This window comes from Macaca nemestrina, chromosome 13 (assembly GCF_043159975.1).
Source record: "Macaca nemestrina isolate mMacNem1 chromosome 13, mMacNem.hap1, whole genome shotgun sequence".
NCBI classification, from domain to species: domain Eukaryota; kingdom Metazoa; phylum Chordata; class Mammalia; order Primates; family Cercopithecidae; genus Macaca; species Macaca nemestrina.
This window is the reverse complement of record NC_092137.1, coordinates 8,901,516-8,927,945: the sequence shown is the minus strand read 5'-3', so window position 1 is coordinate 8,927,945 and position 26,430 is coordinate 8,901,516. Positions and strand designations below refer to the sequence as shown.

At 38.2% G+C, this 26,430-nt stretch overlaps 1 protein-coding gene and 1 long non-coding RNA gene across 26 annotated transcripts in view; one reads left to right on the top strand and one right to left on the bottom strand.

Annotated features, from left to right (window-relative positions):
* The window catches only part of LOC105486521 (kinase D interacting substrate 220), a 118,397-nt gene that overhangs the window by 56,972 nt on the left and 34,995 nt on the right, over positions 1 to 26,430 (top strand). For all 25 annotated transcript variants that reach the window (XM_071076194.1, XM_071076193.1, XM_024794323.2 and 22 more), the window contains 5 exons: positions 1,703 to 1,843; positions 2,577 to 2,820; positions 2,981 to 3,069; positions 4,836 to 4,980; positions 11,228 to 11,390. In XM_071076194.1, coding sequence (XP_070932295.1) covers positions 1,703 to 1,843; positions 2,577 to 2,820; positions 2,981 to 3,069; positions 4,836 to 4,980; positions 11,228 to 11,390 — 782 coding nt within the window. The remainder of the gene's footprint in view (positions 1 to 1,702; positions 1,844 to 2,576; positions 2,821 to 2,980; positions 3,070 to 4,835; positions 4,981 to 11,227; positions 11,391 to 26,430) is intronic.
* Positions 21,307 to 24,794, bottom strand: LOC139357764 (uncharacterized). Its single transcript, XR_011611438.1, has 3 exons — positions 24,750 to 24,794; positions 23,406 to 23,563; positions 21,307 to 21,444 (listed from the first exon to the last, which is right to left on the bottom strand). It is a non-coding gene; the product is annotated as an uncharacterized lncRNA (long non-coding RNA).

Below are 26,430 nucleotides of genomic sequence, written 5' to 3'. Positions count from 1 at the left end.
GTGAATGCTTTATGTGAATTATTTTTTTCTGGATGAAGTAACTGTAGATGTCTGTCATACCAAGTTGATTGATGGTGGTATTGAGCTGAACTGCGTCCTTACTGGTTTTCTGACTGCTGCATCTGTCCTTGTAGAATGGTGTTGAGGTCTCCAGCTATGATAGTGTATTTATCTATTTCTTCTTGCAGTTCTGTCAGCTTTTGTTTTATATATTTTGATTCTCTCTTCTTAGATATGTAAATGTTTAGGATTGTTATGTCTCCTTAGAGAATTAGCTCCTTTGTTGTTATGTAATGCCCCTCTTTAATCCCAGTTACTTTCCTTGCTTTGAAGTCTACTCTGTCTGTCTGAAATTAATATAGTTACTCCCACTCTCTTTTGATTGGTGTTGGTATATCTTTCTCCATTCATTTACTTTTAATCTACATGTGTCTTTTTATGTAAGGTGGGTTTCTTGTAGATAACATAAAATTAGCTCTTGTTTTTTGATCATCTCTGACATCTCTTTCTTCTAATTGGTATCTTTAGAACACTGACATTCAGAGGGATAATTGATTTAGATGAATTAATATCTATTGTATTTGCTACTGTTTTCTATTTGTTGCTCTATTTGTTCCTATTTTTGTCTTCTACTCTTCTTTTTGTCTTTTATGCTTTTATTGAGCATTTTATATGATTTCATTTTCTCACCTTTCTTAGCATATCAATTGTACTTTTTTTTAAACTTTTTTTTTAGTGGTTGCCCTACAGTTTGCAATATGCGTTTACAACGAATCCAAGCCCACTTTCAAGTAATACTGTATCACTTCTCAGGTAGTTTATCTTATAAAAGCAAAATAATCCTAATTTCTCTCTCCCATCTCCAGTATCATTGTTGTCCTTAATTTCATTTACATATACAATCATACATATTAAATATGCACATTATACGCACACCCCCCCCCCCCCCCACACACACACCCACACACACATATATAAGCATACATAATCAAGGAGTGGCCACTTCTAAAGTGTTTACATATATGTAGAACCAGAAACCAGCAGTCCTTTTATTTATTTTGAGTTCTATTTCAGATTTTTCCAGTGGAAATACATATTTGGAGTGAGAAACATTATAACAATAGCATGTTTTTATAAAATAGACTTTTATAAGTTATTTGAAAGAGTTAGCAACTACTATCTAATAATATAAGTTCCTCTAGAGCCCAGTAAAGAGATCTGTGTTTGAAAATAGCAAATTGAACCACCAAAATAAATAATACAGGATTTTGTTTTTCAAAGTGAAAGGGACTTTATAGAATTCTGCAGCTCATTCCTGTGGTCAAGGTCAGATGCCATCAGGGAGCCAGCAGCAGTGTAGTGCTTCGATCATTTGGATTTGCATCCAGATCTGAATCTTTTGACAGTCAGAGCCTCTGACCTTGGCAAGTTAGTCACTCAACCCAGTTTGTTCTTTTTAGAACAGATATGGTAGTGTCTATCCCACAGTGTCATTGTGAGGATCAACTGCTGTAATTTATGTGTAGTCACTTGGTAAATTGTGAAGTACTTGCTCTTATTTTAAGTGGAACCACAACTGGCAGCACGGACTTTGAATGTCTTCTGTTCCTATTAGATGACTTTCTATCACATTTTCTAAGAAATATGTTTAAGCTTCTTGGATCTTCCTTCAGTGCTTTCTATACCTTCCTTTGCAATACAGGTTCTTAAATGTGAAGTAGAATTGATGGCCAGGATGGCAAAAACCATTGACAGCTTCACTCAGAATCAGACAAGGCTGGTCGTCATCATTGATGGATTAGATGCCTGTGAGCAGGACAAAGTCCTTCAGATGCTGGACACTGTATGTTTGCGCCACCTCAAAAGTCGCTGTTGTTATGTTGTGGCACTTGAGAGAATGTGTGACTTCACAAATATCTAAAAATAGAATGGAATTTGTTTTTATTTGAGTAGTTCCTATTCATTTTGTGATTTTTCTTTTGAAAAACAACCATTCTTTATGCAGAAACATAGAAAGAGTAAATGTTTAGTCACAAAGAGATTTAAATAATTTAGCTTAATGGCACTGTGAGAAAAAAATGAATAGAGCATCTCTTAAGTCTGCAGTGTGGCTCAAGCTTTTCTTTGCAGATAGTTATGGTTAGAATCCAAGATAACACAGGAAGCCCACAGAATTTGTAGCTTTTTTTAAATTAAAGCAAGTACATCAGTGGGGCTCTCTGTAAGGTATGTTATGAGCAATAGTGATTTGACTTTGGGCAGAGACCAGTGTGCCCAGTACCTCATGTGTGTTCGTGAATGTTTCTCATGTGTGTTGATTTATCTCTTTAGCAGACTGTAAATGTCTGAAAGAAGGACAATATAAATTTTCTTTGCAGATTTTATCCATGTTAGATGACAACAAACCTAGACTGAGCTGTCAATAAACTTTGCTTCTGTACAGAATAAGTTTTGATGAACAAGAAATAGTAGTTTAGAAATAGAGTCACCAAAAGATAGCACATATTTTGAAGAGATGCCTTATTCTTTTGGACAATTAAAATGTGTGTCACAGCTGTACATGTCTTCTACCACAGGTCCGAGTTCTGTTTTCAAAAGGCCCTTTCATTGCCATTTTTGCAAGTGATCCACATATTATCATAAAGGCAATTAACCAGAACCTCAATAGTGTGCTTCGGGATTCGAATATAAATGGCCATGACTACATGCGCAACATAGTGCATTTGCCTGTGTTCCTTAATAGTCGTGGACTGAGCAATGCAAGAAAATTTCTTGTAACTTCAGCAACAAATGGGGACGTTCCATGCTCAGATACTACAGGTAAAGCTCAGGCTCCTAAAGTACTTTGAGTTTGAAATAGTTTCGTTGTTTCTTTATGGCGACTCTCTTTTTTACCTTGAAAAATGTTGTTATTTCACATTTCTTTAAATATACAACAGAATTTTGGTGTAAGTGATGCTGTCTTGATAAATTCTTTAAGGGATACAGGAAGATGCTGACAGAAGAGTTTCACAGAACAGCCTTGGGGAGATGACAAAACTTGGTAGCAAGACAGCTCTCAATAGACGGGTAAGATGCCATTGGTTTCAATCTGTATGTTTGTATTGCTATTTATTTGAATACAAATAAAATTAAGATGATGCCACTTAAATAATATTTTGTAAATATTGCATTAAGCTCTTCAAATAAACATTATCATTGAATTCCCTTTCAGCTTCATGTGTTTCAGGGAATGTCCGCACCTAGAACCCTCACAACTGTACTTCGTATAGGGGTCCCAGCCTGTTCTCAGCCCAGGTGCTGCTCCTGATCCCTCAGATCTTAAAGCTTGCCAAATGATTTCATCCAGGGTTGAGAACCACTGTATTCATTCCTGGTCAGGTTGAGCTATGCCTGTTGCCACCATAGCAGTAGGGGAGAAAGGTTTGTAGTGTGAGAAAACTCCTGGCTTTGTCTTCCTTCCTGTTGGCCGTCCTTCCCTAAATGCTTGTGGGATGCTCACTCTTTGTTCTCTACCACACAGTGACTTGTGTCCTTCCCAGCCACTGGGGGTTTCTCCTTCAACACACTGGTTTCCCTGACCTCCCCATCTTGTTTGTATGGGACGAGGGCATGTTCTCTGTATATGTCTGTATGCATACGACAGGGAGATAATCACTTGCAGGGCAGTTGTGATAGTGCCACTCACACTCAGTGAAGTTGAGCTACTATTGGCCTTGTGTTTTTTTCTGATTTGCTACCATTAAGTTTGGATGTTTTACTTTTAAAAAAAAAGTCTTCAGTGACATTTTGATTTTATGCCTCTACCCTTTACAGATACGGATGCAAAGTTAATATGATGAATGACAATCGACAGCACTAAATTCAGAGGCATATATAACTTATCATTTTTAATTTCTTGCCTGGCATCCTTGGGTGCCGCATGGTTGCATCCATCCTTCCTGTGCATCAGGACCTTAGACAAGAGCACACCTTGGTTGTACCTGTTCCTCCTCTTATGAGATGGAATTCCTTTAGCCCATCCACCCTGTAGAGTGCCTTTCGTTCATATGGAGATGTGAGGATAGTTAGAGAGGTGGTCCCTTTGACACAGTTTTCACATGCTTTAAAATATCTAAACATCAGGCCAGGTGCAGTGCTCATGCCTGTAATCCTAGCACTTTGGGAGGATGAAGTGAGAGGATCACTTGAGACCAGGAGTTCGATACCAGCCTGGGCAACATAGTCACACCCTCTACATAAAATAGAAATAAAAAATTAGATGGGTGTGGTTGTGCATGCCTGTAGTCCCAACTACTCAGAAGGCTGAGGTGGGAGGATTGCCCAAGCTCAGAACGTCCAGGTGGCAGTGAGCTGTGATTGCCCTACTGTACTCCAGCCTGGGTAGCAGAGAGAGACCCTGTCTAATAATAATAATAATAATAACCTAAAAATCAAAATGCTGAATCCTTAAAACCAGACAAGGGCTTATTTGCTTTATTATTTAAGGGTTCCTATAAATAGCCAGACCCCATGGAGTTTGAATATCATTCTCTTTACACAATTCTGCTTACTTATAATTTTAAAGGCATTGAGCTTCCTCTAATTGTACCACTGTAACTTAAAATGCATCTGAAGCTAAACCGTAGCATTTCATGCAGTTGCTGTGAATATGACTTTACAATTGCTTTGTGAAGATTCTACCTCACGGATAATAATTTATTACTGTATGATATTCCTCTTTGACTAAAACTTTGGATTTTTTGTTGCTATAAAAATTTATTAACATCTCAGAAAGCCTTAAGTTCCTAGACTGGACGCATGGGTTCCTTCTCACTGATGATGTGCTGTTTCAGGACACTTACCGAAGAAGGCAGATGCAGAGGACCATCACTCGCCAGATGTCCTTTGATCTTACAAAACTGCTGGTTACCGAGGACTGGTTCAGTGACATCAGTCCCCAGACCATGAGAAGATTACTTAATATTGTTTCTGTGACAGGTGACTTTTGTCTCTTATTGTCTATGATCGATAATAAACTTTAACATTCACAAAACCATTTAATTTCAGAAACAAAGGTAGGTATGTATTGTGTGTATATGTTTACATTGCTGAATACTGGGTTTATTTGTATTAAGTGCACTTAATGAAGTCAGTTTTAGTTTTGACAATGAAAAGTCAAAACTGATATTATCAACCATCAGCTGTATACCATTATTTTAAAACTTTATGATTTAAAAAATCTTTCACTTAATCTGAAGTTTAATTTTTCTTTTGCTGTAAAGATAATTTAATTCTAATTCGTATTACTGAGTATAAATTAGCTTACAATTTACAATGTTGAAACTCAGATGTTATATGCTATTATTGTTTTAATTTTCAAATGATATTTTTGAATAAAAAATATTGACAATAAAATTGAGGATTATTGCCTGTGCCTGAAGTCCCTGCATGGAAGTCTGCTCCCTGCCTTGTGAATTCCTGCTTGCTCATAGCTTCAGGGCAACCACATCAATACTTGTAAGTTAGTTTGTAAAATATATGTCTCTTTGCAAGGTATTGATTGGTACTTTGTAATATTTACTAGTGTTAACTCTATTATGATAGTTATACTAGAATTGTGTTTTAGATTGTTGGGGTTCATGCTGTGAACTGTATTCCAAGTGAGGTTGTATCTAATATACTTACAATATTTTTGGTACTTAAATTCCTTTAAGTGAGTTCTCAAGCCTCACTGTATTTATGTTCAACAATGGGAATGTTTTAGTATGTTATCAACATATATATATATTCATTTAACAGATGTGTAGTGAGTGTCTACCTTATGCCAGGTAACAGTTCTGTCCTTTGTGGAGATAAGCAGTGAACAAGGTAAAGTCTCTGCCCTAATAGAGAAGACCAAAAGATATAATGTCACAGAATGATGTGTGTCGTGAAAACCACACCGTAGACAGGAGATAGCCCTCCCTCTCACTCGAAAATTACTCCCGTCAACACACAGATTGTTTCTCCCTTCCCAAGAAAAGCTGCTCTTGACCGCACCTCTGCCTCTAGCTACTACCCCATTTCTCAGCAAAGCTCCTCAAAAGCCTTGTCTGTCCCTGTGTCTCATATTCATCTCCCTCTGTTTTCTCTAACCTATTCCAATAATCTCTTGCTCTTGGTTCAGTAAAATTGCATTTTCAAGGTCACCAGTGGCTTCTGTGTTATAAAATTCAGTGGTCAGGCCAGCGCACATCTTATTTGACCCCATTAGTGGCGTTTGACAGTGTGTTGATCACTCTTCCTCTTTGAAAAACGTTTCTTCCTTTGGCTTCCAGAATGCCACCCCGACTGGATTTCCTCCTCCTGTGCTGGTGGTGAGTCTTCATCTCCCTTTCCCATTTAGCATTGCAATGCTCTTGAGTGCGTTTCTTGGAGTTCTCCTTTTCTATCTAGACCTGCTACCTGGTGATCGCATTTACTCTGAAAGGCTTAAATGCCATCTATATGCCAGCGACTCTCAAATATGTATTTTCAGCCCTATAGCTCTTCAGTTGCTTGTTTGACATCTAATGGTGTCAACATATATCTGACACATAATGTGTCTACAATTGAACTTTTGATTCTCTGACTCAAACTTCATCCATGTCTTTCCTGTCTCTTAATCCAACTCTTCCAGTTCCTTAAGTAAGAAAATCTTGATCTTTCTTTTGTATACCACCACCAATCTACTAGTATATTCTGTAGCACTGTCTTCAGTCTATTTCCAAAATATAAGCACTGTTCACCATTTCTAGCATACCACCCTCATCAGATACATTTTCGTATTCTACCTTTATTAATTATGGCAATAGTCTGACTGGTCTCTACTCCTGTCTTTTTCTCTCTACAGCCTATTCTCCATACGGCAGCCACAGTGATTCTTTTAAAATAGAAGCCAGTCATGTTATGTCTCTGCTCAGAACTCCGTAATGTGTCCTCATTTCACTGAAAATAAAAATCTAAGTCCTTATAGTTTCCTACAAAGCCCTTTATGATCTGCCTTTCTGCATCTCCTTCCCCCTTCTGACCTCATCTCCCACCATTCTCCTCCTCCATCCCTTACTGACTTCTTTGCTGTTGCTTGAAAATGTCAGACATGCTTCCATCAAAAGGCTCCTGCGATTGCTATTTCTTCTGCCTGTACAGATTGTTCTTTGGATATATGCATCATGGGGTTTCTCACTTCCTTTTAATCTTTGCTTAAATGTCAGCTTTTCGACAAGATCTTCCCTCACCATCTTGTATAAAATGACATCTTCTTCGGTATGCCTTGTGTTACCCTTCCCTGCTTTACTCAACATAAAAAAATCACCTCTAATTCACTACATCATTTACTTTTTTGTTTGTTTGTTTCTTTGGTTTTTGTCTGTCTCCTCTCAGTAGAATTTCAAATCCACCTGGCAAAGGTTTTCTGTCTACTTTTCTTTCTTTTTTTTTTTTTTGAGACAGTCTCGCCCTGTCGCCCAGACTGGAGTGCAGTGGCGTGATCTCAGCTCACTGCAACCTCCGCCTCCCAGGTTCAAGCGATTCTCCTGCGCCAGCCTCCCAAGTAGCTGGGATTACAGGCACGTGCCAGCACGCCTGTCTAATTTTTGTATTTTTAGTAGAGACAGGGTTTCTCCTTGTTGGTCAGGCTGGTCTCGAACTCCTGATCTGCCCACCTCGGCCTCCCAAAGTGCTGGGATTACAGGTGTGAGCCACTGCGCCCGGCCTTCTATCTATCTTTCTTATTTCTGTTTTCTCAGCACCCAGAACAATGTCTGGGATGCTGTTGTTGAATGACTAAGAGACCTGAATGAAGTGGGAACTGAGTTTTATATCTGTCTTGAGAAAAGCATCTTAACAAGAGGAAGAGCAAGTGTGGAGGCCCTGGGGTGGAAATCCAGGAACAGCTGGAGGCCAGTGTGGTTGCACTTTGGGGATCAAAAGAGAATGGTGGGAAGTGATGTCAAAGAACTAGCCACTGGCCGGTTGTGCTGGCTCACGCCTCTAATCCCAGCACTTTGGGAGGCTGAGGCAGGTGGATTACTTGAGGTCAGGAGTTCAAGACCAGCCTGGCCAACATGATGAAACCCCATCTCTACTAAAAATACAAAAATTAGCAGGTGTGGTGGTACACACCTGTAATCCCAGCTACTCAGGAGGCTGAGGAAGGAGAATTGCTTGAACCCAGGAGGCAGAGTTTGCAGTGAGCCGAGACTGCGCCACTGCACTCCAACCTGAGTGACAGAGTGAGACTCCATCTTAAACAAAAAGACAAAAACAACTAGCCCCCCTGGGTAGTTCACTTTGAGCCTTACAGGCCCCAAATCCATAGAAAGGATTTTGGATTATATTTAGACATTTTCAGACACTCTAAAGAGGACCAAGTTAACATCATTTAATAGTTGATACTGAGATACACATTTTTAAAAATAATGATGTTTACACATTTCAGAATAGAAAGAAAATATCTTCCTAAAGCCACATTTCAAATGTAAGAATTTTTCTAATATTAGTCTTTGACTATACAGTAGACTTTCTAATTGTTAAATGAGAGATATTTGTCTTTTATGTCTCATCAAATGTAGCTCTGCCCATGAAAAATTTCTTTTTCTTTTTTTTTTTTTAAGACGGAGTCTCGCTCTGTCGCCCAGGCTGGAGTGCAGTGGCCGGATCTCGGCTCACTGCAAGCTCCGCCTCCCAGGTTCACACCATTCTCCTGCCTCAGCCTCCCAAGTAGCTGGGACTACAGGCGCCCACCACCTTGCCCGGCTAGTTTTTTGCGTTTTTTAGTAGAGACGGGGTTTCACTGTGTTAGCCAGGATGGTCTCGATCTCCTGACCTCGTGATCCGCCCGTCTCGGCCTCCCAAAGTGCTGGGATTACAGGCTTGAGCCACTGCGCCCGGCCGAAAAATTTCTAAGTAAAATTTTCGTTTTATAAAAGCCCCTAATGCCATTAGTTTCATTGCTTAAAAGTGCTGTGTTGAAAAATAATACACAGATTTAAATCTGTGTATTTTAATGAAATTTTGATTTCTTTTTTGCTGATGTTTTCCATTTCGTTGGGTAACATTAGTTGGAAGTGTGTAGGGAAATATATTTTATTGGAAAGGATAGAATTTGAAGGCAAAAGACTTGGGTTTGAGTCCTGGGCATGTTACTTAGCCTCTTGAATCCCCAATTCTCATGTATGCAAAAGTGTATGTTACCGGCTGAACACCATGCAAATAGTTGTTGCTATTAGGAAAGTCATGCAATAGAGAGATTAATACCAGGAAAGAATTCGAGGTTTTAGCAGATAAATATTGGTAAGTATTTAGTTGAGTGGTTTCCTAATTAAAAATTGTGCTTTATCAAATATACTTTATTTCAAACTTGTTTTGTTGGATTGTTTTGGAAGATAAGATTAAAAAATTATCTTAGACATATTTGTTGTTCAGAATTTTCTTTTGATATTGCTTTATTTTTTAGCTAATTATAGGCTAGATATATTCTTAGGATAGAATATTTAATTTTAGTCACTCATTATAGGCTAGATAGATTCTTAGGATAGAATATTTATTTTTATTCACTCATACTTTTTTTTTTTTTTTTTTTTGAGATAGTCTCGCTCTGTCCACCAGGCTGGAGTGTGGTGGTGTGATCTTGGCTCACTGTAACCTCCACCTCCCAGGTTCAAGTGATTCTTCTGCGTCAGCCTCTCGAGTAGCTGGGACTACAGCCACCTGCCACCATGCTTGGCTAATTTTTGTATTTTCAGTAGAGGCAAGATTTCACCATATTGGCCAGGCTGTTCTTGAACTCCTGACCTCAAATGATCCTCCCACCTCTGCCTCCGAAAGTGCTGGGATTATAGGTGTGAGCCTCCGCGCCTGGCCTATTCACTCATACTTTTAAAATAGTTTTCCAGTTCTCTCTGTCTACCAGTTCCTTCGTGACTTTGCGTGCATGCGTGGTGCATTTGCTCTTCCTTTTGTCTGAATGTCCTCACTCTGCTTCCCTTCCCTGCCAGCCCGTGCCTTCCCACCAGACTAACTTGGGTTCATTCTTCATAGCTTAGTTCTAGTGGTTGGTTATATTCTTTTTTGTGTGTGTGTCTTTTTCTTTTTAGTGGTTATATTCTTAAGGAAACCTTCCCTTAACTGCTGCTTCTGGATTTGGTGCTCTTTTTCTCTTTTCACACAGCACTGTGTGTGTATCTCCAACATAGCCGTATCTCCATCAAATGCTCACATCTTACCTTCCAGGGAAAAGGAATCCAGCCATGAAAATATAAATTCTGTGTATGAGCAGATTTGCTGAGGGAGTGAGGGCCTGGTGATATAGGAAGAATTAGATTGGGGCTTATATAGCTATATATCTATATATCTGTATCTATCTATATATCTATATCTATATGTCTATTAGTAGTAGGAAAAGAAATAACTCATATTGGAACTAAAACAAGTAGGTATCTTAGTCTACATACAAACAAAATTGATAATGATGAAGTAAAATTGACGGTGTTTGAAAATTTAACAACAGTATCAGCAGCTCAGAATTCCTACCAAATCACGGTGAAACATGATGCAATGAAACAAGGCCTCCGTTCTGAAAGTTTGATTGCGACAGTCTACCTGTACAGATGCCTAGTGGTAGAATAGCGAATTAGAGTCCTCAGAAAATCCCAGCAATAGACAAGGTTGTTTTAAAATACATAAATAATAAATATTGGAAACATTACAACTCAGTCGGTAGGTTACTTACATAGATGACCCTTAGTATGTGAAAATGAAAGCACGTAGGATTGCCCATTCATCCGTAATACAACGAGAAAGGACTGGCATATTTGGATCTGTTTATAGTCCATCAGTAGGATCTCAGCAGATGGCACTTTAGAGGACTGGGGTCCGTTGTGGGTAAATGGATGTTCTGCTCAATGATTGTGGGTGGTGGTGAACTGTGTAACACAATTCTGAAGGATGTTTGCTTGCATGTATGTGGTCGAAGAAGTATATCTCACCAGTGGCAAATCAAACAACCAAAAATTGCTTTAGAATTGAAATTGTGTTTAAGCCCTAAAAGCTTTACTTAGTGCAGCTCTTCTAAAATGAAGCCGTGGCAGTACTAGATTTGAATTTGTAGTATAAATTAAATGGTAAATTTTAGAAATTTAAAATATTTGAGAATATACTACCTGTTTTACTTAACATACTATTGCACATCTGTTAATTTTAAAATGTTTTTGTATTTTTTTAAAAGGGCGATTACTGAGAGCCAATCAGATTAGTTTCAACTGGGACAGGCTTGCTAGCTGGATCAACCTCACCGAGCAGTGGCCATACCGGACTTCATGGCTCATATTATATTTGGAAGAGACTGAAGGTATTCCAGATCAAATGACATTAAAAACCATCTACGAAAGGTACCTTTTTTTACCTCTTTATATTTTACTTTATTTTAGATTGAGTCATATAAAGCAGACAATACAAAATAATATGTATAAAATATATACTTCTGGATTTAATCATTCTTATTAATTCCATTATAATTTTGGAGTTGTATTAGCACAGGCATATATCCCATCATGTAAAAATCTATGACTTTATTTGTACATGCTTTTCCTTTTTCAGATATATAAAGTTTATTTAAAAATTTTTTAAATTTTTTAGAAACAGGATCTCTCTCTGTCACCCAGGTTGGAGCACAGTAGCATAATCATAGCTCACTGTAGCCTCAAACTCCTGGACTCAAGTCATCCTCCCATCTCAGCCTCCCAAGTAGCTGGGACTGTAGGTGTGCACCAAGATGCCTGGCTCTTTCTTTTTATTTTTTTTGAGACGGAGTCTCGCTCTGTTGCCCAGGCTGGAGTGCAGTGGCTGCATCTCAGCTCACTGCAAGCTCCGCCTCCTGGGTTTACGCCATTCTCCTGCCTCAGCCTCCCGAGTAGCTGGGACTACAGGCGCCTGCCACCTCGCCCGGCTAGTTTTTTGTATTTTTTAGTAGAGACGGGGTTTCACTGTGGTAGCCAGGATGATCTCGATCTCCTGACCTCGTGATCCGCCCGTCTCGGCCTCCCAAAGTGCTGGGATTATGGGCTTAAGCCACCGCGCCTGGCCTTTCTTTTTATTTTTTGTAGAGGCAGGGACTTGCAGTGTTGCCCAGGCTGGTCTTAAACTCCTGGGCTCAAGCAGTTCTCCTGTCTTGGCCTCCCAAAGTGCTGGGATTACAGGCGTGAACCACTGTGCCCAGCCTTAGTGTATAGTTTATATATTAAAACTTCTGAGATTTCAGATAACTTTTATTTCCTTAGAGTATTGTCAGTATGTGGTTTTCTTATTTTTCTAGTTCCTATTTTTTATGTACACATTTAATGTTTTCTAAGTAAATAACTGATTTTAGAATTATAGAGGTGGTTGTATTAGTCCACAGATTTGAGCTCTTCTGGGTTTTTCTGGTTAGTTTATGTGAAATTAGTTTAGTGGTTTAAACCTGTGCTGTATCAAGTAGGTGTTCCAGTAGATGCAGTGATATATAATTACCGTCTACCTATTGAGAAGTGGTACTGCATTGCATCTGGTCTTTGAGGTTTTACAAATCATCTTATTGTGAGATGCATGATTCGTTTTTCTCTTGGTTCTGTAGTACAATATTTTATTGTACATACAAGGTTTTATTTTGTGAATAAACATTTGTATTATAATACAGGTGCTGTATAATTATGAATGCTTGCTAGTAACAGTAATTACTAAGCGGTTAAAACTTAACTTTTAAAAAGATTTAAGTGCTTCATAATAATTCATACCAATATAATTAGGTTTATTTTTTGCATGTTATATTGATACATAAAGCCCTATTTAATATAAACAGGTAATCCCTTGACACTCTCATCTGTCCTTGAGATTGTTGTTGTTATCATTTGTGTGAAATTAAAATATGTCATAAAAAAGAATAAGCCTTCGTTTAGGAACTGTGGACTGATGGCTTAAGAAACAGTAGTGGAAGGAATTTGCAGCTGCCTCAGATTCTTAGACCCTGTCTGAACTGGTATTGTTTAGGAGAAGTATATTACTCCAGGAATGTATTTCTAGATTTCAAGAAATTTGTAAACTTGGGCACAGGAGAACTAGTTGTCTCACATGGGTTCTGACTTAAGGAGGTTGGGTCACTTAGTGTTCCTGACCTCCTTCCTTCCCATCAGGTGCTCTGCTAGGTGCCTTATGTACTCTTGAAGCTTTGGAAAGTGTGGAGGTGTTAGACGGGGATAGAATGAGGGATGTGAACTTTGCTTTGCCATTAAACCAACTCATTACTTTAAACTTCGGCATTTTGGCAGGCTTGTTACTGTGACTGGGCTGGATTTGGGGTGATTTTGAGATGCCGTTCTTCTCTTTTTGGTGAAATAAGTACATTTAAGTCTTAAATGCCTGCAACTACTTACAAAGAATATTTTGTAGCTAGTCTAAGGAAGAGAAAAAGTATAGTAAGCAGTCTTTGATAATTCGTAGGAATTGACTTAAAATAATTACATATAATAAGGATTTGGAATGAAAAACTATAGGAAGGCACTTTGATCAACATATTGAAAAGCCAGATATTAAAGTATGTGAGAATAATCTAGATGATTATGTTTCTAGTTAACTGTAGTTGAGTTCTTTGATGCTATTGCTTGTCATTTGAAAGAGAAAATTTTATTTACAGTCGACAAAAAGCAGCAGTATGTAATTGATATTCATTTATTGTATTAAAGAAATCTGATTTGGCAAAAACAATCAGAAAATAGTATTTTTAATGCTAGTAGTGAAATTTTAATCCATAAAAAGCCTCATTTATTTTTATAGCAATTTGATGACACATCTGCTGGCTTTATTCAGGTGAAAAAGAAAATGTTCTTGGTGTTTGGTGAAATTGCGTTGTTAAATTATTTTTTAAATTGTTCAACTTTTAACAAATGACATTTGATACTAACACTGGAAAGCAATTTCAGCGAATTAAATAGACCCCTCTGTAAACCACAGGAACATTAAGATGACACACTGTTCATTCAAGATGGTTTTAATTGGTACAATTATTGTAATTTTCTTGCAATTATGTGTTGAGCTGAAAGCTTTTGTCTGGATCATTTGAGAGTTTTTTTTTTTTTTTTTTTTTTTTTTTTTTTTTTAAACATACGTTTAGTAAGAAAGGGAGTAAAATAAAAACTAAAAATTTTCTGCCTAGTTTTTATTGCAGCATTTTAGGCAACCATTGAAAGATTTTAGTCTAAAACTTTATTTCTGGCATTTAAAGCAGAATGATAGTGGTTTTTAAAAAAATGAATTTAAGTAGTTTTCATGAAGATAGTGTTTTAAATTTCTGTTTTGACACTGCTCAGTCAATCTTTTACCCAGGATGATATGGTCAGAATAATTTTGCAATAAGGATAACAACATTCTTTATTTTGGTACTTTATTTTGATGTTTAAAGAACAGTTGAATAAGTTCTAAGGGTGCTTCAGAATGGTAGCCATTTTCCATTTCATTGAAATAGCAGTTTGCTGTACAGACACTATGGACATCTGATTTATGACTTTAATAGACCTATCTGTTATTTTTAAATTATTCAAGTAATGGTGTTTCTATACATTATTTAGGGCATTCTCATAATAAAATGTCATATTTTATAAGTCCTCCTGATACCCAAAACTTTAATAAGCTTCATTTTATCACATCTAGTCATCTCATACCTCTTGTAGCTCTCACTAACCTGCTTGCTCTCTCCATCGTTTTCCGGGTGGTGATCAGCTCTCCTTGCCTCTCTTCCCCGCCATCATCACTAACCTGCTTGCTCTCTCCATCGTTTTCCGGGTGGTGATCAGCTCTCCTTGCCTCTCTTCCCCGCCATCATCACTAACCTGCTTGCTCTCTCCATCGTTTTCCGGGTGGTGATCAGCTCTCCTTGCCTCTCTTCCCCGCCATCATCACTAACCTGCTTGCTCTCTCCATCGTTTTCCGGGTGGTGATCAGCTCTCCTTGCCTCTCTTCCCCGCCATCATCACTAACCTGCTTGCTCTCTCCATCGTTTTCCGGGTGGTGATCAGCTCTCCTTGCCTCTCTTCCCCGCCGTCATCACTAACCTGCTTGCTCTCTCCATCGTTTTCCGGGTGGTGATCAGCTCTCCTTGCCTCTCTTCCCCGCCATCATCACTAACCTGCTTGCTCTCTCCATCGTTTTCCGGGTGGTGATCAGCTCTCCTTGCCTCTCTTCCCCGCCATCATCACTAACCTGCTTGCTCTCTCCATCGTTTTCCGGGTGGTGATCAGCTCTCCTTGCCTCTCTTCCCCGCCATCATCACTAACCTGCTTGCTCTCTCCATCGTTTTCCGGGTGGTGATCAGCTCTCCTTGCCTCTCTTCCCCGCCATCATCACTAACCTGCTTGCTCTCTCCATCGTTTTCCGGGTGGTGATCAGCTCTCCTTGCCTCTCTTCCCCGCCGTCATTTGGCCTGGATTGTGCACAGGTTTGTTTGTTTGGCGTGTGGACTTAAGTTATGAATGTGGATAGCATGAAAAATTTAACGTTCGTTAGTTTAGAGGAAGTTGTCGCTTCATCTCCTTTGTAGTACAAAGTCCATCCTTTGTACTGATAATTTTTCTGCTTAGTTTTTAAGATACTAGCAATATTTTTTCCAAAAACTGTTTTGGTGTTTTTTATATATAGCTTAAAATCTTAATGAAATTCTTTGTTTTTGATATATTACTTATCTGTAGGTATTGGTGGTGTCGTCATTCAAAATTTATTAAATTACTATCTTTTATATAATTATTGTTTCCATCTTTATTCTCAAAACACACTTGCTTTGACTGCAGAGGTTCAATATTTTATCCATCTCTTTATCTTTTTAAAGAGAAAGCCTGATCTAGTTATTTGCAAAATTACAAGATAATTCCCCATATAGGAGAGGAAACTTAAGCAGGTTTTTACTGAAATAAAGATTGTGTCATCTATAATAGAAATCATATTTTTTCTGGACAGAAATAAATGAGATTTGTATATTTGCCAAGTTCAGTGTGAAGAGTGAGCCTGCAGACCTTGTATAAAGATGCCCATAATCAGATGTAATGTTGACCATTCAGTGTGCATTTCTGGATTGGCATTATTTTTCTCCAAGTCTTTGTGAAAATTGGACAATTCAGATTTCTAAAGATAAAGATGAAGGGCATAATTTTTTAGCTTATTTTGACGTATCTGTAAATCATGCCTACTTTCATTGTTTGGAGAAAACAGTGAAATGCATTAAAGTAGACGTGTTTGGCTTTTTTTTAGTTTACCTATTTGTGTATTTTGCTACTTATTTATTTTGTTGTTGTTACTAGACTTCTAGCAACATCCAAAGATGTGAGAGAAATTAAGGGGAGAAAGCTTAAAATTCATTCATTTATTCAGAAAACACTTACTGGACACCTATTATGGACCAGGCACAGTTCTAAGAGCTTGGGTGTATCCATGAACAAAACCAGCAAAGATCCCTGCCCCGAGGAGCTTGCAGTCTGTCAGAGAGTGATGGGTAATAAACAACATATATAATACATAGTTAGCATGTTACAAGGCAGCAAGTGTGGAGGAAAGGATAAAGGTAGAAGAGAGTTGAGGAGATGAAGAGTAGTGCAGGTTCTGCATTAAGTTAAGGGGATCAGGATTGTCCTCATGGAGAAGGGAAGAGTTGAGGAAGGGTTGAAGGAGGCGAGAGAGTTTTCCAGGCAGGTATCTGAGAAAGCATTTCCAGGCAGAGGGAACAGTTCCGGGCCAGAGAGCACCTGGAATCAGTGTTGAAGGAACAGCAACAAGGGAGCTGATGTGGTGAGATGGGGTGCAGTGAAGCGAGTGAGTAGGAGGTCAGGTCGGGTCACCAGTGGGGTTCATGGACCCCTTTTGGAGGACGGTGGTAAGGACTTTGGCTTTTACCCTGAGTAAGATGGGGATTCATTGCAGGGTCTTGAAAAATTTGTAGCCATTACCCTGATGCTTCAGGGCCTATTTGCTGTGTCAGTGCAGCTTGGCCTGAGTTAGGGAATCCTGTTGATTTTAAGGAGCTTATTTTGAGACTGTCACAGTGGGAGGGGAATAGGAATGAACCTGGGTAGAAAAATTAAGGTAAATGAAAAGTTCAGAAAGTAGTTGGCTATCCCACAGTAAAGATGAAATGATGAATAGAGTCAGGCATGGCGGAGTATGCGTGTAATCCCAGCTACTCGGGAGGCTGAGGTAGGAGGATCACTTGAGCCTGGGAGTTGGAGGCTGCAGCGTGCCATGGCTGTGCCTATGAATAGCCACCACACTGCAGCCTGGGTGACATAGTGAAACCTTGTCTTTCAAAAATAATAAAAGATGGGTTATAGAAATAGCACATTGTGGCATTTTCTATGTGAGCTAGGAAGTAAATAGCCAAACCTGCAGTCCTGTTGCAGGGTTTTGAAAGAAAACTAGTTATTCTAAACGTCTGCAAGAATTTATAAGACTAATTTCCCTTTGTGTCTCCCCTGTCTCAATACTTTCTTGTTTCTTAGGATCGTTTTATTCTTTATTTTTTAGTGATGGATTTATAGCCAACTTTTTGTATCATTTAAAAAATTGCCTTCCTTCCCTTTTCTTGCCGGCTACATGGTCTGGCTCTCTGATATACAAACCTCGGGTTGAGAGTGAATGAAAGGTGATTTTTGTGGCATTGAAGACTGCTAGGTGTAGGAAAGATATCATGGGCAGGAGAGCAACTAATGAGTTGCTTTTAGAATAATACTGATTTTGACTTATAGATAGTATAAAGTGCAAATGATGGTCTGTGCATCTCAAATTGGGCTCTAAAGACAAAAAGACATAATTGGTCAAAATCTGTATGCAGGCACTAGGTTTCTGCTGGAGTTCCCAGTGTCCTCAGCCTGGTTCTGGCTCCTCCCTCTTACTGTTTACTTTCCGTGTGCTTCTCTCTCTGGCCCCTCCCACCTCCTTCTTCTGGTCTCATCTTAAATGTTACTACCTTAGGAAGCCTTTTGTTACCAAGCCCCCCCATCCTTTGAGGCTTTATTAGGTTAGTCCTTTATGTGCTAGTATGTTCTTTAATAGCACTGGCCATAGTTACCTTCTTATAAGTATTTGCATTGCTATTTCTTTAATATTTGTCTCCTGAATGAATACACTTCATGAACTGTAACTTTCTTAAACATTGCTGATTTTTTTTGCTTCTAGACAAGTGATTGGTATTTAGACAGTAGTGGGTATTTCTGAAAGAATAAAGAAATCTGATGATAACTTTTGGATTGAGGAAGGCATGGACTGGGGAGGTAGTAGATGAAAAGCCTCACTTTATCTTGAAGAGAATACAAATACTTCATTCTTTAGGCTTAAATGTAGGCAAAATGTTTATTTTGTTATATACCAGTATGTCACTGGGCCGGACACATAGGAACGTCTCAGTACACATTGACTGAAGGATGACTGTATATTTCACCTAACACTTGGTGGTTTCTGCCTTATGTCAGGTGATGCTGAAATCACAGCAGTGTTTTTGAAGGCATTCCCTGTAACTCTGAGTTCAGCTGCGTTTCTAAGGTTTCTTACATTCATAATCCATTTATGAATGCCATGGTCTGGTGGAGTTGTTTTGTGTTTTTTAAAATGTTTATTTCAACAGCTTTTGGAGTACAAGTGGTTTTTGTTGCATGGATGGATTATATAGTGGTGCATTCTGAGATTTTAGTGCACCCATTACCCAAGCAGTGTGGGTTGTACCTAGTGTGTAGTTTTTTGTCCCTAGCCTTCCTCCCATCCTGTCCCTTCTGAGTCTCTAACGTCTATTATTTTACTCTGTGTGCCTTTGCTTACTCATAACTTGGCTCCCGCTTATAAGTAAGAACATATGGTTGTTGGTTTTCCACTCTTGTGTTACTTCGCTTAGAATAATGGTCTCAAGCTTCATCGGAGTTGCTGCAGAATATGTTATTTTGTTCCTTTTAATGGCTGAATAGTATTCCTTCGTGTATATAAACCACATTTTCTTCATCCACTCCTTAGTCAGTGGGCATTTAGGTTGGTTCCACGTCTTTGCAATTGTGAATTGTGCTGCTATAAACATGTATGTGCAAGTGTCTTTTTCATATAATGACTTTTTTCCCTTTGGGTAGATACCCAGTAGTGGTCTTGCTGCATCAAATGGTGGATCTACATTTAGCTCTTTGAGGAATCTCCATACTGTTTTCCATAGAGATTGTACTAATTTACATTCTGGTGGAGTTGCTTTGGATTGGCTACTTCCAGACAGGTTCCTCTCACTTCAGATTCTTCTTACGGACTCAGTTTCTTCTTAGAGACTTGTCAGAATTGTTTTTAAAGGATGACTCTAGTTCTGTTGTGCTAAACATTTTAATTGTGTTCATTTATTAAACAAATATTTATAGAATTTATTATATGTGGGGCACAGTCTGATAGTAGTAGCTAATGTATTTTGTGAGCCCTCATTCTGTCCAATGCATTGGATTAAGCACTTTACCTAGATTAACACATTTAATGCAGGTTGCATATCCCTAGTCTGAAAATCTGAAATCTGAAATGCCCCCAAATCTGAAACTGAGTGCCGACGTGATGTTCAAAGGAAATGCTCACTGGAGCATTTGGGATTTTGGATTTTTGGATTAGGAACGTTCAGCTGGTACTGCCGACACTCCCACATCTGAAACACTTCTGGTCCCAAGCATTTCAGATAAGGAATTCTCAACCTGTACTTCTAACCCTAAGAGGCAGAGAGCAGGAGTTACCTAAGACCTCACAGCTGTAACTGTGCGCTTCCCCAAGTCTTTCTGGGGGCCAAGAGCCTGTCCTCTGTAGCTGCCAGCTAGGCAGTGGGTCTGAGATACGAGAAATATAGAACTAAGTATTGTAATTTCCAGATAGATTTTAACTTTTCATTGAAATATCTGTGAGTATTTAGAATAACGTATCAATGGGAATGTTATAGCAGGGAGAAATTTTTCTGCAGTGTTGAATTTATCTTTTCTATTAAAAAATGTGAACAACTTATCAACATATACAATCTCAGATAAAGGCTTTAATTAGTTCTAATTGTGTCTAGTAACCGTGCTAGGTTTTGGGTGGAAAGCTTTGAAAAATCACTTCTGATATTTAGCACTTAAACATCTGCTACATCTGTTTGTTTAAGCCTTTATACCATTTTTATGTCTACTATATGACTATAATTTTTTTAGGTAACTTTTTCAATAGGTTTTCTTTTTTTTTTTCCTTGAGATGGAGTCTCGCTCTGTTGCCCAGGCTGGAGTGCAGTGGCATGATCTCGGCTCACTGCAAGCTCCGCCTCCTGGGTTCATGCCATTCTTCTGCCTCAGCCTCCTGAGTAGCTGGGACTACAGGCATCTGCCACCACTCCTGGCTAATTTTTTTTGTATTTTTAGTAGAGACAGGGTTTCACCGTGTTAGCCAGGATGGTCTCAATCTTTTGACCCTCGTGATCTACCCGCCTCAGCCTCCCAAAGTGCTGGGATTACAGGCGTGAGCCACCGCGCCCGGCCAATAGGTTTTCTTTTACTTTTGATTTTGAATGTATTTTCTTAGCCTTTACTCTCATAATGCCATTTTTAGTGTTTAATGCAAATGTAGAATGAAGAAAAAGGTGTTAAGTGTTCGAAAGTCATGTGTTTCTAACGTCATCATGAAAAACTCAGGTATATTAACCCAGATCTTCATTATCCAAAACCCTTATTATATAAGTTATCTTAAAATATTTAACATTGAAACAGTATAGAACCCAAGTTCTACAATGTTTGGAATTGTTGGAAACTAACACCAAAGACAATTTCTTGAAATAGGTGTTTTAATATGTAAGAAATATATGTTTAATATGTAAAAAAAATTATTACTTTTGCAGGTTTACAGTTTATTTTATAATATAGTAAGAGCATTCTGTATAGTTATATTTTTCAAACAAGTCTGATTATTAAAGAATTCAGTGAGGGATTGCATTGGGAGTTATACCTGATGTAAATGACGAGTTGATGGGTGCTGACGAGTTGATGGGTGCAGCACAGCAACATGGCACAAGTATACATATGTAACAAACCTACACGTTATGCACATGTACCCTAGAACTTAAAGTATAAAAAAAAAAAAAAAAGATTGAATATGAAAGCCTTAAACCATCACATCAAGCCACAGATCAATCATAGCCACCACACAGAGAAAATTACCATTTGGCAACATCCATCATCTTTACAAGTACTACCCACATCTGACTCCACCTGAGCCAGCATTGTTGCTGCTTGCTTCTATCTTCAGTGAGGCTGGAAGTTCACAAAAGGGTCTTATTCCCTTTACTGGGGGAGGAGAGGAGCATAGAAATGCTTTTCTGAGGGGTAACTGTCTTTCCAATCCTGGATTCTCTTGTCAGCTCCCTCCTCACCCCACATTTTATGAAATCAATAAAGAACTGAAGCTCTCCTTGAAAAAAAAAAAAAAAAAAAAGAATTCAGTTTACCAAAAAAATTACATATGCCTTGGCAGATCAAGTAGCCAACTTTTTCCAGAAGTTGATTTTTTCAATAAAGGTTTGTGATTTCAGAATTTCAAATCAAAATATTTAAACACTTTTTAAAATATAAGAATAAACAAAAGTGATTTGTAACAAAAATGCTAGCTAATTCAAATGCTAAGATGATGTGGAGCTGCTGGTGTAAAACCATGCTGCAGAAGTGGCTCCTGTTAGCAATATTCAAAAAGTCCACAAGATGGGAGCATTTCACTACAAACATTATTAGCACATTCGGCCAAAAATAGGATGTAATACATTTTGCTTTCCCCTTCCATAGAAAAACAAGTGAGAGTTTAATGAAAGATTGAATTTCCTTTTTCGTTGTTGTTTTAAAAAAAATGGCTTCAGGACATTTTTCAGCACTAAGAATCTCTATCATAGGCAAATGAATGGTTTTCTATTCATATAACATAGTTTTTAAGTGTTGTGCTACTTTTGTCTCCTCAAATTAGTTTCAATTAACTTTTGGGAAAATAGTGGCTATGAAAAAAGAGGAGCGTAAAGAAATTGATCTGCTTACAAATTTGCCTTTAGTTATAAAAATATTAAATCCTAAGCATTGTAGAACTTCAGTTCTATACTTTTTAAACATTAAATCTTTTAAGAGAACTTGTATAATAAAGATTTTGCCTTAATCTGAAACATATTCATAGATCTACTTTGAGTTCAGAGCCTCCTTTCTCTATGCCTGTTATTCAGTTTTATTACCCAACATTTGCATTCTATATATGATTAATGTAATACACTTAGATTTCTTAAAGGCGACAATTGCATAGACAATTCATCCCTTGGTAGCAACTTATGATATTACTAGTGGTGCCTAAAACAGCTATGAAAATTTGATCACATGTACTTTTGTCGGAACATTTTAAAATATCAAGTATAAACTCTTGATGCCAAAAAACAGGCTTTGCTTTTTAATGATAGACACTATTTTCACGTGGAGTCAGTTATGAATTATTTTGCCTCTCTTATCACTTTACTAAAGTCTTCTCTCATTACCCAAGGTGACAGTATTGCTTTGTCACCTGAATTACTAATATCTGATTACTTGCGTGGTCGTAACTGGGTAGATACCACGCAGTAATACACTGGTTTTTAGACTTTTACCCCAGTGGAAGCCTTTTTCCAAATCTTATGCAGAAGTCCAATAAATAAAGCAGAATTAACATAAGTTTATTGATTCAAATTATAACATTTCCTAATAAATTCAGTTCATGAGAAAAATGAGCTATTCTGAAGAATATTAAAATTGGAGAATTGTGGATGACTCTTACAATCCTAAATTGGTTTAAACATCTATTTGTTTCTGTAATTAGTTTTGGGACTGTAACAGTAAGAAAATCCTAAATCATGAGAAGATACAAATGTTACCAGTGTTTAAACATTCTTTGCAATGACAGGATGTTTTCATTTAATCTGATCTAGAAACTTGAAAGATTAATTGGGAATATTGTTTTATAGGTGAATCACCAATAGTATCTTGGAGTTGTTCACATTTCTTATAATTATTTGAGGTGCTATCTGCTTCTCTGACTCGGTGAAAGTCATGTCATGCAATTTTTTAATGATTTTTACAGCCTTTGCTCAGGCTTCTAGTCTGTAGTGTAGTGAATGGTTTGCATAATTTTGTAAACAAAAAAGTGCTGATCCGGATTCGGAAAAAATGATGAAGGAAATTAAATATGTCCATAAAGATGGAGGAGAAGCTTTATTTCCAAGTCTGCAAAAAACTGAAACTAAAAGAAAAATCCAGAATGACTTATCAGCACAGCTTATATGTTGATCTTCTTCAATGTGTTAAAATGTAATATGTAACAGCATTCTTTTCTATTATAGTTTTAAGGAGTAAAAACGTGTAAGTCATTACCTGAGGGATTTTGAGCCATGTCTGTGGCTCCTGTTTGAACTGGTGCAGTGAGCAGTCGGCAGCTTTTGAAGCAGTCAGGAGCAGGTACCTGCTGTGCCGCTGTATCCATGATGGGGCTGCATCCGTTGCTTACCTCTCTGAGACTTACTTTCCTCATTCTAAAAATGGAAATAATAAATACCTCATGGGATGCAGAGAGAGAAGTTAGATAAACTAGGTAAAGCAACTGCCTCAGAGAATGGCAGACAGTAGGTATTCAGCCAATTAGTTCTTTTTAAATTTCCTTCTCAATTCTTCATAACTTTTAAATATAGTTTCCCTGTTACAGTTTATATAAGAAGAGGGATACAGAGCCCCTAAATGTACCTTCCTCAGAACATTTGACATAATAGACATGAACGAAGACAGTGCCTTACCAGTATTGTGCTTGAACCTAAGCAGATACCCCTTTGAGTTTTTATATTTTACCCTCCCTGGTTGTTGATTCTTTTTTCATCCATCTAGTTGCCAGAATTGCAGCCTTAATGCCAAAGACAGTTTGTGTACATGATGACATTCTACTGAGTTTAAGGGTTTTTTTAATCCTTTAAGTTACATACATACAAGTTTCCTTCCTTCATATAAAAACGTAATCTTGGGCCCTGATGTTCTGGCCAAGTAGATCATCTTGGAGATATACACCCTCAGTGGGAATAATTTTTGTTTAATGTAGAGTAGTCTCTTCTGGTAAGTGAGATAATAACTTTGTTTAGCTCTGCCGATGTTTTCCATGGCAACTTATATGAGTGCTTTTATGGTTTGCACCATTTAACCCTAATCACACCATCCTTAAACACGTAAGTCAGACACATTAGATACTTGCAAATGTCTTCTTTTAAACCAGAAATAAACAGACAAACACACTTGAAGAAGCCATGCCATGATGATCTATTCGGCCTGCAGAGTATATAAGCGCTTCATTGTTTCCTAGTGTAGTTACTCAATAGGATGCCTATGAAATGCAGACTTACTTTTGTAGACCTTGAAAAATGAGTGTCAGTGAGAACACCTGGCACTGTTCGCGTTGTTGTCTTGAGACTATTCTGTGACCACCACAGGAGCACAGATGCCTCTTTTCCCTTCCAGCGAGTTCTTTTCTCCACAGAGAGCTATCATGTATTTAATGCAGACTGGTGCATGGGGACAGCTTCAGCTCTTGGTACTTTCTTACTTCGGCTGTGGCAGACAAAGTGTCTACTTTCTGACCCCCTCAGCTAATGTTCTTTCCAACATGGTGGGAAAGGTGACTCATGGAATAGTTATGAAAATACTTTTACAAAAATATTAGGAATGATGAGAACTTACAGATGCAGCAAAGGCAGTGCTCAGAGGGAAATTTATGGCTGTAAATGCCTACATTAAAAAAAGAGAAAGATACTAAATTAATAACCTAACTTTACACCTTGAGGAACTGGAAAAAGAAGAGCAAATTATACCGCAAGCTAGCAGAAGGAAGGAAATAATAAAGGTTCGAGTAGAGAGAAATAAAATCGAGAATAGAATAACAGTAGAGAAAAGCAATGAAACCACAAGTATTTTCCTTGAACATATCAACAAATTGACAGATCCAATGTGGAAGTCCAGGCTCAGAGGCAGAGTCAGAGGCCAAGGTGAGCAGAGGTGCCGCGAATTGGAGTTGCTACTGAGGCCAGGGCCTGTTCCTAAGGATTGGTGAGGGTGAACAGGGCTTAATCACGGTAGATTTTTCTCAAGTATTTTTTTTCCAGTCTGTTTGGAACCTGGGAAGTGAGGGTTTTAATTTGGGGATTACACAGACAGGAAAAAAACACAATTTTATGCAGATTACAGGTTGGAAAAGTCATTACTAACGTTTCTATCATCAGATTTAATGTTGAGATGGTAACTTATAAAAACCATGCACGGCTGGGCACAGTGGCTCACGCCTGTAATCCCAGCACTCTGGGAGGCCAAGGCAGGCAGATCACCTGAGGTCAGGAGTTCGAGACCAGTCTGGCCAGCATGGTGAAACCTCGTCTCTACTAAAAATACAAAAATTAACCAGGCGTGGTGGCCAATGCCTGCACTGCCAGCTACTCGGGAGGCAGCGGCAGGAGAATTGCTTGAACCCAGGAGGCGGAGGTTGCAGTGAGCTAAGAGATCGCACCACTGCACTCCAGCCTGGGCAACAAGAGCGAAACTCCATCTTAAAACAAAAACAAAACCAACTAAGAAAACATAGAATTCCAAGTCTGGGATTTAGGAGGACAGAGCCATACTGAAGATGTATGTATTCAAACACAGATGTGTGTATTCAAACACAGATGCTGTGGTGCAGACAGTTGTGACCAAGACCGAATTGGCATTTCCAAGTCAGAGTTAGTTGCCATGTTGATGGAGAGCTGAGCAAAGCCATTTTAGGGTCATTTCCAAATAAGCAGGACATGGAACAGGCCGTGACTCCCTCAGAGATGCACATTCACTTGGATTATCTGCCTCAAAGGACTGAAAAGGCAAATATTCAGAACTTCAGCAATCAGAGGCACTGGCCTTCATGAGACAACGGAATGATTAGTTGAAACATTAAAGAGCAAACAACAGTAGTCACTTCTGCTCCTCTGAAACGAAGACGGCCTCACATATCCCTTTGGAAACAGTCAAGTGTACTTCTCATGACTAAAGGTTAAAGCTGTATGACTGTTGGCATTTACTGAACTGACTGTGACATTTGTAATAAATAAATATTAAAAAAAAGATATTTGGTTGAAAGGGTAATTCATCTTGATTGAGCCAATTGAGTGTTCTATGTTGTGGGACATGTTGCTTCCCTGCTTTCTTAATGTTAAGTACACATTCCATCTGTGTGTGATTTTTATTCAAATAGTCCTATTAAAGTATGCACTTTTATTGGGGAAAAACAAACCCTATTTTTTGAACCAATGGTTGCATCTTGTTTGTATAACACTAGTAAATATCTTAACTTTTTCTTTCATTAAATGAATTTTGAAAGATTGCAGTAAATAGAATA